This window comes from Pelobates fuscus, chromosome 6 (genome assembly GCF_036172605.1).
Source record: "Pelobates fuscus isolate aPelFus1 chromosome 6, aPelFus1.pri, whole genome shotgun sequence".
Lineage (NCBI taxonomy): Eukaryota > Metazoa > Chordata > Amphibia > Anura > Pelobatidae > Pelobates > Pelobates fuscus.
The window spans coordinates 220,001,275-220,017,044 of record NC_086322.1 but is presented as its reverse complement, the minus strand read 5'-3'; the positions used below and the strand labels follow the sequence as shown (position 1 = coordinate 220,017,044).

At 36.4% G+C, this 15,770-nt stretch overlaps 1 protein-coding gene across 4 annotated transcripts in view; it reads left to right on the top strand.

Moving 5' to 3' along the window:
• WDFY3 (WD repeat and FYVE domain containing 3) overlaps positions 1-12,855 on the top strand; it is a 297,453-nt gene extending 284,598 nt beyond the window's left edge. For all 4 annotated transcript variants that reach the window (XM_063458757.1, XM_063458760.1, XM_063458758.1 and 1 more), the window contains 15 exons: positions 1,130-1,247; positions 2,117-2,223; positions 2,466-2,619; positions 4,403-4,494; positions 4,750-4,962; positions 5,125-5,272; positions 6,433-6,587; positions 6,706-6,864; positions 8,242-8,421; positions 8,958-9,140; positions 9,508-9,604; positions 9,926-10,258; positions 11,768-11,879; positions 12,089-12,286; positions 12,623-12,855. In XM_063458757.1, coding sequence (XP_063314827.1) covers positions 1,130-1,247; positions 2,117-2,223; positions 2,466-2,619; positions 4,403-4,494; positions 4,750-4,962; positions 5,125-5,272; positions 6,433-6,587; positions 6,706-6,864; positions 8,242-8,421; positions 8,958-9,140; positions 9,508-9,604; positions 9,926-10,258; positions 11,768-11,879; positions 12,089-12,286; positions 12,623-12,743 — 2,370 coding nt within the window. In that variant the 3' untranslated portion in view covers positions 12,744-12,855. The remainder of the gene's footprint in view (positions 1-1,129; positions 1,248-2,116; positions 2,224-2,465; positions 2,620-4,402; positions 4,495-4,749; positions 4,963-5,124; positions 5,273-6,432; positions 6,588-6,705; positions 6,865-8,241; positions 8,422-8,957; positions 9,141-9,507; positions 9,605-9,925; positions 10,259-11,767; positions 11,880-12,088; positions 12,287-12,622) is intronic.
• Positions 12,856-15,770: the final 2,915 nt, after the last annotated feature.

Sequence of the window (15,770 nt, the reverse complement as noted above, 5' to 3'; positions counted from 1 at the left end):
TAGTAAGTGGGCTACCTAGCTCAGCCTTCCTGCTGGGCGTTGCTATAAGGAAGGTAAAAAAAATAGAAAAAAAGGAAAAAAGGGAGGGGAGGAATTGAGGAGGGAGAGGGGGGGAGCTGATGCAAGGATGGTAAATCATATTATGAGCAAACAGAGAAATCGTCTGAATATCACCGAAAGAGGAGACCTTTGTTTGTTCGTTATGAAAATCTAACCAGATGTCAAATATTTAGCCTTGCAGCATCAACCTTAAAGGACCACTATAGTGCCAGGAAAACATACTACTCAGGGTCCCCCTCCCGCCGGGCTCTAGCAGGAGGAAGGGGTTAAACTTACTTCTTTCTCCAGCGCCGGGCGGGGAGCTCTCCTCACTGTTCTTCCGTCACCGGCTGAATGCGCATGCGCGGCAAGAGCCACGCGCGCATTCAGCCAGTCCATAGGAAAGTATTCTCAATGCTTTCCTATGGACGTTGGTGTCTTCTCACGGAAGCGCCTCTAGCGACTGTCAATGAGACAGCCACTAGAGGCTGGATTAACCCTAGTGTAAACATAGCAGTTTCTCTGAAACTGCTATGTTTACAGAAAAGAGGGTTAATCCTAGCTGGACCTGGCACCCAGACCACTTCATTAAGCTGAAGTGGTCTGGGTGCCTATAGTGGTCCTTCAAGGATCTCATTAATCACTAGTTAAGGTATTTCAATTTACTTTATTGTTTTCTCATTAAACTTTATAAAGTTAAAAACATTATAAACATACATAAAGTAGAAATAAAAACACCCACCCTTTTTCTAAAAAATATTCTGCACTTGCACTTGCACTGGTGGGCGGTAAGTAATTTTTTCCATGAAGAAAGATGCATTAGTGGGCGGTAGGTAGAAAAAGGTATACCACCCCTGCTTTAGACTGTAAGCACTTTGTATAAAAGAGATCCAATGGCTAGTTATTCGCTTATGGGCAGGGCTCTCTCTACCTCTTGTATTTGTCTGTGTATATTGTACGTTCTCCACTAATTGTACAGCGCTGCGGAATCTGTTGGCGCTTTATAAATACCAGTAATAAATAAATAAGTAAAATAGGTATGTTTCTCAGTGTTGATGTTTTTTCTTTATTCTATCTGTTTAAAATAAAGGAACTGGATCTGACCAATCCCAAAACGTTCCGAAACTTAGCTAAACCAATGGGAGCACAGACTGATGACAGGCTTGCTCAGTACAAGAAACGCTACAAAGACTGGGAAGATCCCAATGGTAAATATGTTGGTTTTTTTTATCAGAATTCTGTGTAGTTCTGAACATTCCGTTTAAGATTTTAGATATATTTACTCTGTGTTTGGCATGCAATCTGCCACATTCTGGCAGACACAGGGTTGTTCAATAAAGTGTGATCTGTCAGGAATTGTAAATTTAAATAAAAAAATGTGACTGGTCATCAAAGCAATGTCTCTTCAAAACACAAAAATGGTGATAATACATAATGTAAGATAGGCTTAATGGAAGCAAAAATAACCGTTCATGATTAGTAAAGGTTGTAACCGCTAAGTATCTAGATTTGGGGCTTCTAGAATTTTATTTCTGTGATGTAGTTGCTTTTGAATATCTACAAAGTCGTTTGGGGGTTGTAGAATTTCTGCTTTTCATGTAGTTCTGGGACTTCGTTATGCATGGCTGGCTTTCTATATGTGACTTGGACAGAATGACAATAGTAAATTTCCTTCGGTTACTTTAGTCAGCCTATCTCACATCTAGATATTTATGAACCAGTGTTGTTGTGTCCATCTAATCAGGATTTATAGTCTAACCATATATATCTCTTCAGAATTCCAATTCAGGTATGCAATATTACATTCATTATTATGGTAGGTCACCCTTCCCTATTCAGTTTTTCCTTATTGTTTATGCACTGGGTTGGAAACAAAATGCTATACTCCGCTAAATGCCTCCAAAATGTGAAGTTATTAAAATAATACGTTTAAATAACATTTACAATTTGCCTCTACTCTAACTATTGTATAAGCCACTGTAAGTTCATTTTTGGGTCCTGTGTTTTAATGCATAAGCTTCATTTTGGTGTTCTTTTATGAAATTGTGATCAAAATCGTTTTTCATTTTTCTCTTAGGAGAGACACCAGCCTATCACTATGGAACTCATTATTCGTCTGCAATGATTGTTGCATCATACCTGGTACGAATGGAGCCATTTACACAGATCTTCCTTCGCCTCCAGGTAATGTGTTTCTCTTTTAAAAAGACAATTGACATTGACATAAATGGATTGTGTATTTAAAAGGACAAAATATCACTCCAGTTTTGCAGTTCACCTGAAAACAAAATGGTAAATCGATGCAACAGTGTCTCTCTCAAGTGTCTTGCATGTATATATTTTTAAGAATCTTCTAGATTTAACAAAAAAACCAAAACTATACTCTGGGTTAGTTCTTTGTTGAATGTTTTCTTGTTTTCCCATAGGGTGGCCATTTTGACCTTGCAGACAGAATGTTTCACAGCGTGCGTGAGGCATGGTACTCTGCATCAAAGCATAATATGGCTGATGTGAAGGAACTGATTCCTGAGTTCTTTTACCTCCCAGAGTTCCTGCTGAATTCTAACAACTTTGACCTTGGTAAAGACAAATCTCAAATTTTCAAAATGAACATTTTATGTGCAAAAATGTTAGTATAGAAATAATGAACTAAATTTATTCGAGCCAGACAGCTTTTTTGCTTTACACCATAATTGTTATTTACAAATTATTAAAGGTTTTTGCACTTAAAGGGACACTATAGTCACCTGAACAACTTTAGCTTAATGAAGCAGTTTTGGTGTATAGAACATGCCCCTGTAGCCTCACTGCTCAATCCTCTGCCATTTAGTAGTTAATTTCCTTTGATTATGAACCCTAGTCACACCTCCCTGCATGTGACTTGCACAGCCTTCCATAAACACTTCCTGTAAAGAGAGCCCTATTTAGGCTTTCTTTATTGCAAGGTTCTGTTTAATTAAGATTTTCTTATCCCCTGCTATGTTAATAGCTTGCTAGACCCTGCAAGAGCCTCCTGTATGTGATGAACGTTCAATTTAGAGATTGAGAGACAATTATTTAAGGTAAATTTCATCTGTTTGTTTGAAAGTGAAACCAGTTTTTTTTTCATGCAGGCTCTGTCAATCATAGCCAGGGGAGGTGTGGCTAGGGCTGCATAAACAGAAACAAAGGGATTTAACTCCTAAATGACAGTGAATTGAACAGTGAAATTGCAGGGGAATGATCTATACACTAAAACTGCTTTATTTAGCTAAAGTAATTTAGGTGACTATAGTGTTCCTTTAATGCTTGCGCACCATCGGAATTAATAGAAACTAAATGGAGTTGCAGTTTCAAGAGCAAAACGCTCTTTTTTTTTCTAATGTAAATGCTATGTCTACAGAAATCAGGCAATAATAATAATAAGTTGTCACCAGGTGCACTGAAATACAGCCTACTGGGTGTGCATTTACAGTGTAGGAAGGCCTTTATTAGTGGACAGAGGTTCACATTGATATTTTGTAATTTTTTTTTTATTAAGTTTTGTTGGGTTATGATTTTTTATTTATTTTGTTATTTTACCTTTTTGGAGTCATTCAATTGTTTGTTTTTTTCCCCCTTTTTTTTTGCAACATGTATGGCTTCACTACTATACATGTGAAAGGGTAGATAGAGACATATTTGGATGGAACAGCTAGGGCTTTGGGAATCCATGTCTACCTTGCAGGGGTACCTTTAAGGATTTGAGACTAAACAGCTCCTTGGCCCTATTGATTATCCTTCACACCGCTGCACATGGGGTAAAGGATGGAATAGGGGATCGCTCGATCGGCCCCTACTCTATTTTTGGGGTCCAGGGATCCACACTTTTATTTTATAATTTTTACATTTATTTATGGATTTTATATAACACTTGCCTATAGAACACCGTGTTTGCAGTTAGTTTGCAGCTATAAAAATTACAGGCTTACGCATGCCATTTCCTTGGTTTCATTCTATTTTCTTGGCATTCATGCCAGGGGAAATAGATCTGCTGGCTGGGATCTGGAACACTCCTGCCACACGTGATCGTAAATATCACTTATCTTAAACTGACTTTAGAGTATAATAAATTCAACAACAACGTGACTATTTTACACTACTTCGTAATTTGACCTGATTGTGTCCATGTAAAACACGTTCACTGTTTAGTCACTGATGACATTTAGTTCTGGATCAGGCTTTTGATCAAGTATGTAACTATAATATACAAAAAGTAATTTAAAAAAATCAGTCTCTGCAATTTTATCAGCCTGTGTTTCTTTGTGAAGCCCCAAAAAAATTAAAAGATCAAATTGTCTGAATATGAAGGACAAATTACAGCATTTTTTTGTTTACTTTATAGGCTGCAAACAAAATGGAACAAAGCTAGGAGATGTCTTACTGCCTCCGTGGGCTAAAGGAGACCCAAGAGAATTTATTCGGGTGCACAGAGAGGTAAGGGAGAAAGAAATCACTGGATCGTTTTTTTTAAACTTAATTTTAAAATGCTTAATATAGACATGAATATCTGTCATGTCTATATTATCTATTATAATTCAGTTAATATTCCTTGTAACATACTTAGAGACTTTGTTTATTACCATTGTCTTCTGAAAGATATATTATAATTGTCCCATGGAAAAGGGGTATCAATGATTGTGTTGAGTTTTACTATAGGTGTACTCACTGTACCTGTCTTTGTTCATGTAGGCCCTGGAATGTGACTATGTTAGTTCTCATCTGCATGAGTGGATTGATCTCATCTTTGGGTACAAGCAGCAGGGTCCAGCAGCAGTAGAAGCTGTCAATGTCTTCCATCATCTCTTCTACGAGGGACAAGTGGACATCTACAACATTAATGACCCACTAAAAGAGACTGCCACCATAGGCTTTATTAACAATTTTGGGCAAATACCCAAACAGGTAAAACTTATATGGTACCAGGTACAAAGTTTACATTTTCTATTTTTTATGTTAAATGTAGATAATAATTGACATGGTTTATTTACTTATATATTTTTGATAAGCATGAAGCTGGTGTAACGTTACTAATATTCACCATTGATATTTTTGTTTATTGTATAGTTATTTAAAAAACCTCACCCTCCAAAGCGTGTCAGAAGTAGGATCAATGGAGATATGACATCAGTATCTATGGCTATTGGATCTGCATGTGACAAAATATTTTTCCATCATTTGGACAATCTAAGACCTTCACTAGTTCCTGTCAAAGGTATGAAAGTTGATATGATTGTAGAAGTCGCTTATATCCTCTTATACAGTAAACAAAAACAATATTGATAAATAATAAAAAATAAAAAAAAGATGTAGCTAAAGCTCAAATTCATTCCAGCGCTGGACTAAGTTCTCCCTGCAGCCCGATACTCCATGGGTGTAATCACTGGAGGAGGACGGATGTCAGGAAGACATGGTTGGCATTGTCTTGTGCCAGCAAACTTTGCTTGCTGACGTCAATCAACCAATATGTATAAGATTGACATTAGCCTGCCCAGAACTCTTGTTCTGGCTGTCTAATGACTTCGCTAGAGGTTTTTCAACCGCTGCCCTTAGTGTAAGTAGTCACACCATTATAGAATAATTTAATTCACATCTGGGGTCCAGCAGGCACCGATTTCCATACCCCCCCCCCCCCCCCCCCCATCTCTATGCAGCTAAATGCAGGTAAATGCTCCTTTTTAGGTGCTTTCATTACCTATTGCTATTCTGAGCTAAGCCTTGCACCACCGGGCTTAGCTCAGACACTGAATGTCTAGCTCTCTGATGGTTGTAGTGGAGACAGACTGTAGTCACCAGGTAAAAAGTCAAACTTTTTGACTAGTTATAGTGGGTAGGTGCCAAGAAACTCATGGCACTATAAATACTACAGCACATGGTGGTCATGCTGTTGGGAGTGTTTTTAATAAGTAAAAAAAGTTACTTGGTAAATCAATCCAAAATAGAACTTAATATTTCATTCTATTGAATAGTGCCCTGCTGATCACACAATTACATTCATTTATATATCGCCAACATATTCCGCAACACTTTGCAATAGGTAAACAAGACAATCATTTAATTCTAACTGAACACGTATGGCATATGGGGACAGTATATGAAGAGGACCCTACCTCACAATCTAACCTCAGAGCTTGTTTTAGAAGTGCTGTGTTTATTTTTATTTGCATTTTGTTTGCCACTTCACACCTGGCCTTTCTAGTTGAGATTATTTGGATATGTTAATTGAACTTTATCTGTAATGGCGTATTTGAGTTGAAATGATTTAATATGTTCTTATGAACAGTTTGATTTTTATGTGCAGGATTTAGAGACTGGCTAATTACTACTATACTACATTATACATTTTTACGTTTTTTAAATTGTTTTTCTTTTAAGAACTGAAGGAACCCGTGGGTCAGATTGTTTGTACAGATAAAGGTATTCTGGCTGTAGAACAAAATAAGGTTCTAATACCACCTGCCTGGAACAAGACATTTGCCTGGGGATATGCAGACCTCAGCTGCAGGCTAGGAACATATGAATCTGACAAGGTTTGTAAATTCATTTTTGAACTTCTGACATGTAAGATCGTGTTAATATTTGTGCCTCATAACGATAATAATGGATCAACTGGTCTGCTTACAACTAACATTTATTTTTCTTTTGCAGGCTGTTGTTGTATATGAGTGTTTATCTGAATGGGGGCAGATTTTATGTGCTATTTGCCCAAACCCTAAACTGGCTATCACAGGAGGAACAAGTACGGTGGTTTGTGTTTGGGAAGTGGGACTATCAAAAGAAAAAGCCAAGTCTCTGACACTGAAACAGGTACATAAGGAACCTCCCTTATTGTAGATCAATGAATATGTAGCTTGAATCACAGTATTTTAACAAATAAACAAGCCAGGGAATCTGGTTCAGAGATTACATTTTACAATAATGGGATTTAGAGAGGAGAAGGGACAGTTGTGATGTTCAGATTTTGGTCAGAATTAAATGGCCTTACCTTTTGGACAGAACAAGGATGGATTCTCCAATAAGGATAGACTCCCCAGACCAGAACACCCAGCTCTCAACTGTCATAGGGAGAGATTTAGATTCAAAACTCAGTCAACCCAGCCTTTGGTATGAGTTTTTCATACAGGGCCCCGTGCTTTGAATGCTGTCATTACTTTCCACAAACTCAATGGAAGCCATTGTATTCACAGATTGTTTTACATTGCTGGTGTGTACACAGGAAGCTATCTCTAAAGGGCCATCCGTAGCCCAGGTACAAAGAGTCTTCTTCATGGACTATAGATTTCTGGGTCAGAATATTAAAAAGAAGGCCCATGTATTGTATAAAATAGTATCTTTGTTGGTCAGTGGCCAAAAGCTGGTTGAACTTCATTGCCGGGTGGGGTGTGGAGTAGTCAAGTTGTAGGATTCTGAATCTGCAATCACGACGATAAACCTGGCTGAGTTTGTGAACCATTTTCAGTTATACAACTTGAGTAATTGGATTGTTTGGGTCATCTGAAATAGAGAGGAAGAACTCTTGTTATAAGCATACTGGTGGCACTACAGTCCATTCCTCCAGATAAGTAAGATCTTGCAGCTGTGTTGCTATTCTTCAGAATTTTTACTGAAATTCTTTTACAGCTTTTATGTTAATTTCCAATGATGTCCATTATAGTTTGCAATAAAGACAATGCAATCAGTTTAGAATTTACTTGGTTTTAATTATATTTTTTTTGCTTTTGTTTTACCATATTGAGGTGTTAAAATATATGTATATATTTTGTGTTTGTTTTTGGTATTAGCAGAATGTTAACCGTTTTGTCAATCCCATCTATATTGGCATAAACATGTTTGTGTAAATGTCAGACACAGGGCTTTAATTTCGTCCATTCAATACTTCTATTGCATGCATACTTATTAACGTTTTAGTCTAATTGTATCTTAAAATGAACTACAAGTCTTGCCATGCTTCGATTTAACTTTAGGTTTTTATAATAAAAAGATAAAACAAATAAAAAGATACGGTAAAATGAATTATGACTTGAAGACAAACCTACTGTTTACGTATCTCAGGAATGTGTTATGGGATGCTATTCCTTCTCCCAAATGTCATAGAGGTTTCAAAGAGAAAACTGCATATTTTTTCTGTCCCTAATTTACAGTGTCACATTGTCCAATGTTCTTTCCCTACACTTATCTTTACAGGCTTTGATTGGACATACAGACACAGTGACATGTTTGACTGCATCACTTGCCTATCACATCGTAGTGAGTGGGTCACGCGACCGAACCTGCATTATCTGGGACCTGAACAAGCTCTCATTTGTGACGCAGCTGCGAGGACACCGAGCCCCAGTGTCCGCTCTCTGCATCAATGAGTTAACGGTAAGTGGTAATAAAATCATCTTGTGTAAGTTTGTAAAAATTGTAATTGGATAAATGTTTTCAGTTTAGTGCAAAGTGATACATATTCTGATATTTAGCAAGGAGTGGGAAGTGGTAGAATTTAGATTTAGCAGTAAATTTTGGAGCCCCAAATTGACGAATATCACACAACTATAAAAATATTGTATATATATTTTACATCTTGATGAACTACATGTTATACCTTCTGCATACATAATGTTTCAAATAATTTGCTCTGCAATTCAACCATATGTCACTGATGGGGAAATTTACTTGGAGACACAGGTTTTTTTTTTTTTTTTAGAGGTAACCGACCGTTGGGTTTCTAATCTTATCGCTGTACTAAAGGCTGTAACATAGATGATTACAAGTAGTAGTAATTTTATACTGTAGCAAAGATGATCACTAGTATACAGTCACCTGTACGTGGGAAAAAAAAGGAACTTTGCATGAAAGTATATTCTTTTTAGCGGGTATGTGGCATCTAGTTAATGTGTGCCTTTTTCTGTCCTCAGGGTGATATTGTGTCGTGTGCTGGCACGTATATCCATGTGTGGAGTATAAATGGGAATCCAATTGTCAGTGTGAACACGTTTACTGGAAGAAGTCAGCAGATCCTGTGCTGCTGTCTGTCTGAAATGAACGAGTGGGACACTCAGAACGTGTTTGTTACAGGGCATTCAGATGGAGTTGTCCGTGTAAGTGGATTGCTCTACAGAGAGATAAATAAAACATGACACTGATCAACGGTGAACATTATTGTGTGCTGGGTATAGGCAGATACTTTATAATAAGGCATTATCATCTTTTTCAGCTACAACTGAAAATGAATAAATGATTGGCACTCATGGACCAATGATGGAATCTTTGTACTAAAAAGTGCTTTAAATACATTGAGCAGTATTAGTCAAAGCAAAGGTTGCAAGTAATGTTTGGGAATCATTGCTGTAGAATGCTGCTGTTGCTGTGCAGTACACCTGACCATACCGGAGTACCAATAAAATATGCTTTCTTTTTTGGAGACATTAGAATGATTTAATGTTTTGTCATGTTTGTTTTACACAGTTCTGGAGGATGGAGTTTTTACAAGTGCCAGAAACCCCAGCACCAGCTCCTGCTGATACCATTGAGATGCCAGAAGACTGCACAGAAACCCACCTAGGTATTGTTTATATTAGCTTGCTGTGATCCGAATGTTAACATATGGGCAGAAAACATGCTGTGTTCTCTTATACTGGCTTCACAAACCTCTCCTTTATTGCCACCACAAGTCCTGCTTGAACAGGCTCTGTGAATAGGAAATCAGTACCTAAATGTCCTCAAAATGAGACCTGTTCGTGGTGCTGGGTACTAATTTGAGAACTTCTATTCCAGTCATGTAGGCAGCTTTCAGTGTCAGAAGGAAGCTGTTGTGTTGTTTGTGCAGCCCAGTCCAGTAACAGCAGTTCATGCAACATGTAATCTTTCCTTTTTATAATCACAGGACATGAAGCCCAGGATGATGACAGTAGCGACTCTGATGTGGAGGATCAAAGTGCCAGCCAGGACACTAGGACAAGGGACAGCCAGCACCAACTTAGCAGTGTCAGCCATAGGCCAAGAGCATCCTCTGCCAGGGCTGGCTTATCCGCGTGGTCAGCAGACAATGGCTTAGAAGACTCCAAGCGCTGGTCAGACCAGTTGAGTTTGGATGAAAAAGATGGCTTTGTCTTTGTGAACTATTCGGAGGGTCAGGGTAAAGTGCAGTTCCCACAAGTCCAGAGTGGTGCACAGCCAAGCCAATCAGAGTTACGGCATTATAACAAATTGAAATCAGGTAAGGGGCATCACTTTTCATTTATATAAGACTTTTTGAATTGATTCATAGGTCAATAGAGTTGTTTTAGGTACCTCCCACACTGTTGCTGTTTACAGATCGCTAAGGGTATTTAGTGCTTTTAGAAACTTTGGTGAATTGCAGTCATTAATCTGCTATAGTCAGGAGTGTATAACAGTGTTCATGCTAATATAGAACATACAGAATTAAAATGCTTAATACAGAAAGTATCTGACTTATTTATGTCCCTGTCTTTGCAGTTTTGTAATATGCACATTGTTTTGTGATGGATACAGATAACCTGTGGATAGAGCGCTGTACAACACTGTCCGATATGATAAAGTGGTGTGAAGAGTGATATCTGAGCAATGACTTGCTCAGTTGTCTACTTCTTGTGATTTGAAACATGATGAACACTGAGCAGTTGTTATATATCCAATATCTACACGTATCTACATTATATTCATGGTGCAATAACTTCTTACTCTTGCCATAATGCAATCCTTTAATTCTTCACTTTTTCGTAATGTAAATAAATTTTTTTTTTCTTAGCCATTCTCTATAGCACAAATCTACCATTTCCTTTATTTATTATGTCAATAAAAAAAATACCCACAATTGCACCACATATTCAAGATGGGGTATTTTATCTTTCCATGTGGTAGTAACTTAAAGGGACACTCAAAAATGATTTTAAAAATAACTATCTAATTTGCATAGAGTTTTATATTTAATTTTGTATTGCAGTGTTTGTAAATCTGTTTAGATTACTGCTCTTCCATTTCGGAATTATAAGTGATTAGAAAGCTAGTAAACTCACCTTCTAGCATCAAGAGAGTCTCCTCACTGCAGTCATCCATAGTGATGACTTTTGTCCTATAAGATGTTTCTTTCAGAGAAGCATTAGGACACATGGTACTTGCCGTGAACCACCAACATTAGTAGTCCTAGAGAATAATTGAAAATGAGGTTTCTCTATGAAATTCTTTCTCTCAGAAAACCCTCCTGGCTGTTTGCTTGTTACTAAGCGGATTTGTAATTTTGATATATTTCTGAAAGGTGCATTTGGAGACTGCAGTTTCACTTTAAAAGAATACCATAGCCACTACAGCCACTGGCGCATAATCCACTACATCTAGTCTTCTCCACAAAGAGAAGCTGTAGTGTTTTTGGTACTTGATGTATTCCTTTAACAGCCTTGGTAGTTGTTGCCTTATCTAGTGTACATGTGTTATCAGCCAGATTGGTTATAGTTTTTTGGTTCCATGTATTCGGCACCTGCTAGCATGACTATATCAAAAGCATATATTGTGCCGTTGATGAATAAAAACAACTTAATTTACTGTCTGAGAATGTATTCTATTGATTATTTATTCATTTATTTTTATTTTACATGGGGTTGGAGGTACAAAGGGTTTGATGAATGGAAAAAGTTTTTGCTCATCAAAGGATACCTAAGCAAAACAAACCTAACATTGCAGCATTACAATATTTCCTCTTGTCTTTTAGGCTACAGATGGGAACGACAATTGGTATTCAGAAGCAAGCTTACTATGCACACAGCATTTGATCGAAAAGATAATGCCCATCCCGCTGAAATTACTGCCTTGGGAATCTCCAAGTGAGTCTCACGGAAAAATAAATGGGACACTAACATTTACTTTGCATCACTAGAGAATAGTCTGTGTTCCTGTGTATTTGCATGTCAGAAGATATATATATATATATTTTTTTTTTTAACTCTAATATTTTTCGACTATTCTCTTTATTCTTTTTCATTTGAGTTGGTAGAATATGATCTGTATCCATTTATTTTTTTATTTCTTTCAGAGATCACAGCAGAATATTAGTTGGAGACAGCAGAGGGAGGGTGTTTAGCTGGTCAGTAAGTGATCAGCCTGGGAGATCTGCAGCTGATCACTGGGTGAAGGATGAAGGTATGGACAGTTGTTCCGGATGTGGTGTTCGGTTTTCCCTGACGGAGAGGCGTCACCACTGCAGAAATTGTGGTCAACTTTTTTGCCAGAAGTAAGCACTTGCCCTTCATATGTTGCCTGTACATTAAAATATTGTTATACATTGAGATAATCTTGGTCAGACCTCCCATCATTGAGACAGTTTGTTTTTTGTTTTTTTTATATTTATTGAACGTATTTATTTTATTTTATTTGTTCCAAAAAGTAGCTCTTGAAAAATGTGTTGATATAAGTGGAAAGCCCCCCACAATGAACTGATATCATGTAGACATAAAATTTATTTAATAAATTAAATAAGTATTTTTTTAATCTCTTAAGCTATTAGTTTTTGGAAAAAAATATTTGCAGGCCGTGTGTTATTAAAACTGTCGCTCTTTAATCCTATTAGGTGCAGCCGATTCCAGTCAGAAATCAAACGACTGAAAATCTCCTCCCCAGTGCGTGTGTGCCAGAACTGTTTCTACAACTTACAGCATGAGCGGGGCTCTGAGGAGGCCTCGAGGAACTAAAATCACCTCTGCCATCTAACTTATATATATATATGTATGAAATAGGCACTCATTAGTGCTTTAATTTCCAAGTGGGCAGAAACTGAATGACATTTGCAAAAAAAAAAAGAAATGCAACAAAAAAAAATCCAGTTTACATGCATCTTTGTACTGTGTTGTAAACACTGCAACGTAAAAAGGGATCATATAGCTCACTATTTACATTGGTTTTCAATTAAACAATGACCCAAGTGAGCATTCACACACATATTATGTATATAAATCTAGTCCTGCTGCTATAATTTACTGGCTGATGACAGATTCCCATAGTAACCCATCTTTGTTTGCAGCCCCCCTCACCTCGATATTCTAATATAACAGCTTTTCAAACAAGTAGCCGCTTACGAAGAAAATCCGAATTGCAGCTGTGTACAGTTTATTGTAAATAATATATCGGTTCTTTTTATTGAAAGTTGCAAACTTAAATTGCCTGTTACATTGGACTAAAGCTCACTATAGCATCTATATACTTTGTCAGTACTTTTCTTTAGGAATATCACCCCCCCAATGCATCTCTTCTGAATGCACTATTTCATCCCTATCACGGCATTGAAACACAAGTAACCAGTATAAGAATTGCCGACATGTAAATCCGTAAAAAATTGAAGGTAATCTTTTGGGTTTACTGTATGTTTATCCAACCCTATTGAAAGTTGGGCATGCCTTATTCATGTTTTGGATATTGTACTGTAACTTAAAACCACATAATTCCATAATTCTGAGACGCTCGGGAGGTATACAGAATACAGTACAAATAGAGAAAGAAGTGGCATGTAAATATCCAACTAATTTGCATGTTATTTAATCTACTGTGCAGGTCATAGCGTAAAGAATATAGATTCATTCTAATAAGGTCTGATTGAGAGTTAGATCCCGGGACTCTACAAAATTCTGTGTCTTTTATTTCTGGGTATGGAGTACCTGGTGACACATTAATCCACAGATAATCTTATTTTTTTTTTTTTTTTTCAAGAGACGGAGGACGTTCGTATTTTAGCAAACTATTGTGTTCTCCAGAGATTTCCCAAGCTACAGATTTGTTTTCTGAAATTTAACACTGTATATTAAATAATAAATGATTTAACGAAGTTACTATTTTTGGTGCTTGTAACAGAAGAGAAGGTCAGGTTGTTATAATACAATGAAAAGCATTTTGCCAAATTCCCTGTTGTCCTAAAGATACAGAGTTTTTCAAAACTCCTTCTAAGGCATCATTTTAATGATTAGAATATGGATTAGCAAAGGTTTTATCACAGGAGGAGACACGTATTTTACACTGCAAGACTAGTTTGACTAGCAGGAAACCTATAATCATTCCAGCTAATATATATCCTAAGACTTAGCATAACTGAAACCACCTGCTACTGGCAATAAATGATCTAAAAAGCAGATATGTTGAATTATCAGGCTCAAGTATAACGCAACTGTCCTTTATGTACAAGGTTCTACAGAAATAATTCAAGTTATATTTGAACTATGTTTATATGTATATTTTATTTTTAATTTTATTTTAACATTTTAGCGTTGTTTAATATTTCTCATAATGAAATACACTGAATATGTTTGCTATATTGTCTATTTTTTTATTTTATTTGTTTTACTGCACACACTTCATTTTAATGTAAATGCTGTATAACAATTCGCATGGGCTGAATTCCCATATTATGAGTTTAAAAAAAATAAAGGACTGCACAGTGAAGTAGGCTAGAATCTGAGAAAAACTTCGCTAATGGAGTGTTATCGATTTACAATGAAGTGTATAATTAGTCGGAATACAGGGTGGGTCAATATTCAGAGTAGGGTTTGAGGAGTCAATAACTTTTTTTCATTAATGAACCAATTTCAATGGTATTACATACAATGAATGCTTAACGTAAGAAGATTTGTTTAACTAAGTACGGAAGATGACCTCTATTAAATGAGCTCGCAAAGTCAGGCTATTTCTATTGCATTGTTTAGAAAATTAGTTTATATAGGTAGCTCTAGTATTTGAATTTCTCCTCAATAACTTCCTGTGGGGTCACCCCACACTATACAGTGAATTTGCTAGGGTACAATTGTCGCTGATGAATTATCTGTGGATTTTCTGTACGCTAGAAATGCCAGTTTTGTTTATTGATGAAGCCATTTAAATGAAAAAGCGCTTCGTCAGAAATTATGAGTTGATGAATTACCCATGATGAATCTCACAAGACTAAAATATGTAACTACTAACATTACCTGTCAAATCCTAGTCTGAATTTTGACCCATCCTGGATAATGGTAGAAATGTGTAATCAAGTCTAACAAGAAAATAAAATTAAGGCAAGAATCTGACCAAGATTTTCAAGTAAAAATTGTATTATCCCACCCAATTTAGTGTTTGTATTTTGGTGTGCATTCTTTATATATTTTATGTACACCACAATACAAACACTAGAGTGGGTGGGATAATACTATATTATATATATATATATATATATAAAATCGTTCATTATGCCATCATAAAATGACTGGTTTATAGGATTCTTTCAAACAAAAATTTGAAGCCAAAATGGCTGGAATTCTGTACAGCTTACATTGTATCACAGTATCTTTATACAGCCAGTTTTAAAGAAAATAGTTAACAGAAAAGTGGTAAAAATTTGCATCTAACAGATGTAGCTGAATATTGAGACTTAGGTTTCTTTAATTTCTCTATTATGAGATTTTTTATGAGGGAATCTGTCTATTATTATGGAAAAATAAGAAAAGAAAATCATTTTATTTATAGGATGGTTTTTGTTTTTTTTGTAGTTAATTTGTGAAAAGTACTAATTACCTATAAGTTTGGTACTCCTGCTATTTTATGCATAATATTGATGGCTGAGGTTAGACAACACTCCCTTTTTATTACTGCGGCCCCACAGAAAGGAGGACTTAATCACAGGAGGTTTGTTAATATACTAATGTTGCCTCTGGGTAGAGTAGCTCGTACATTTACCTTAGAATTACATGTAGAGATTTAAA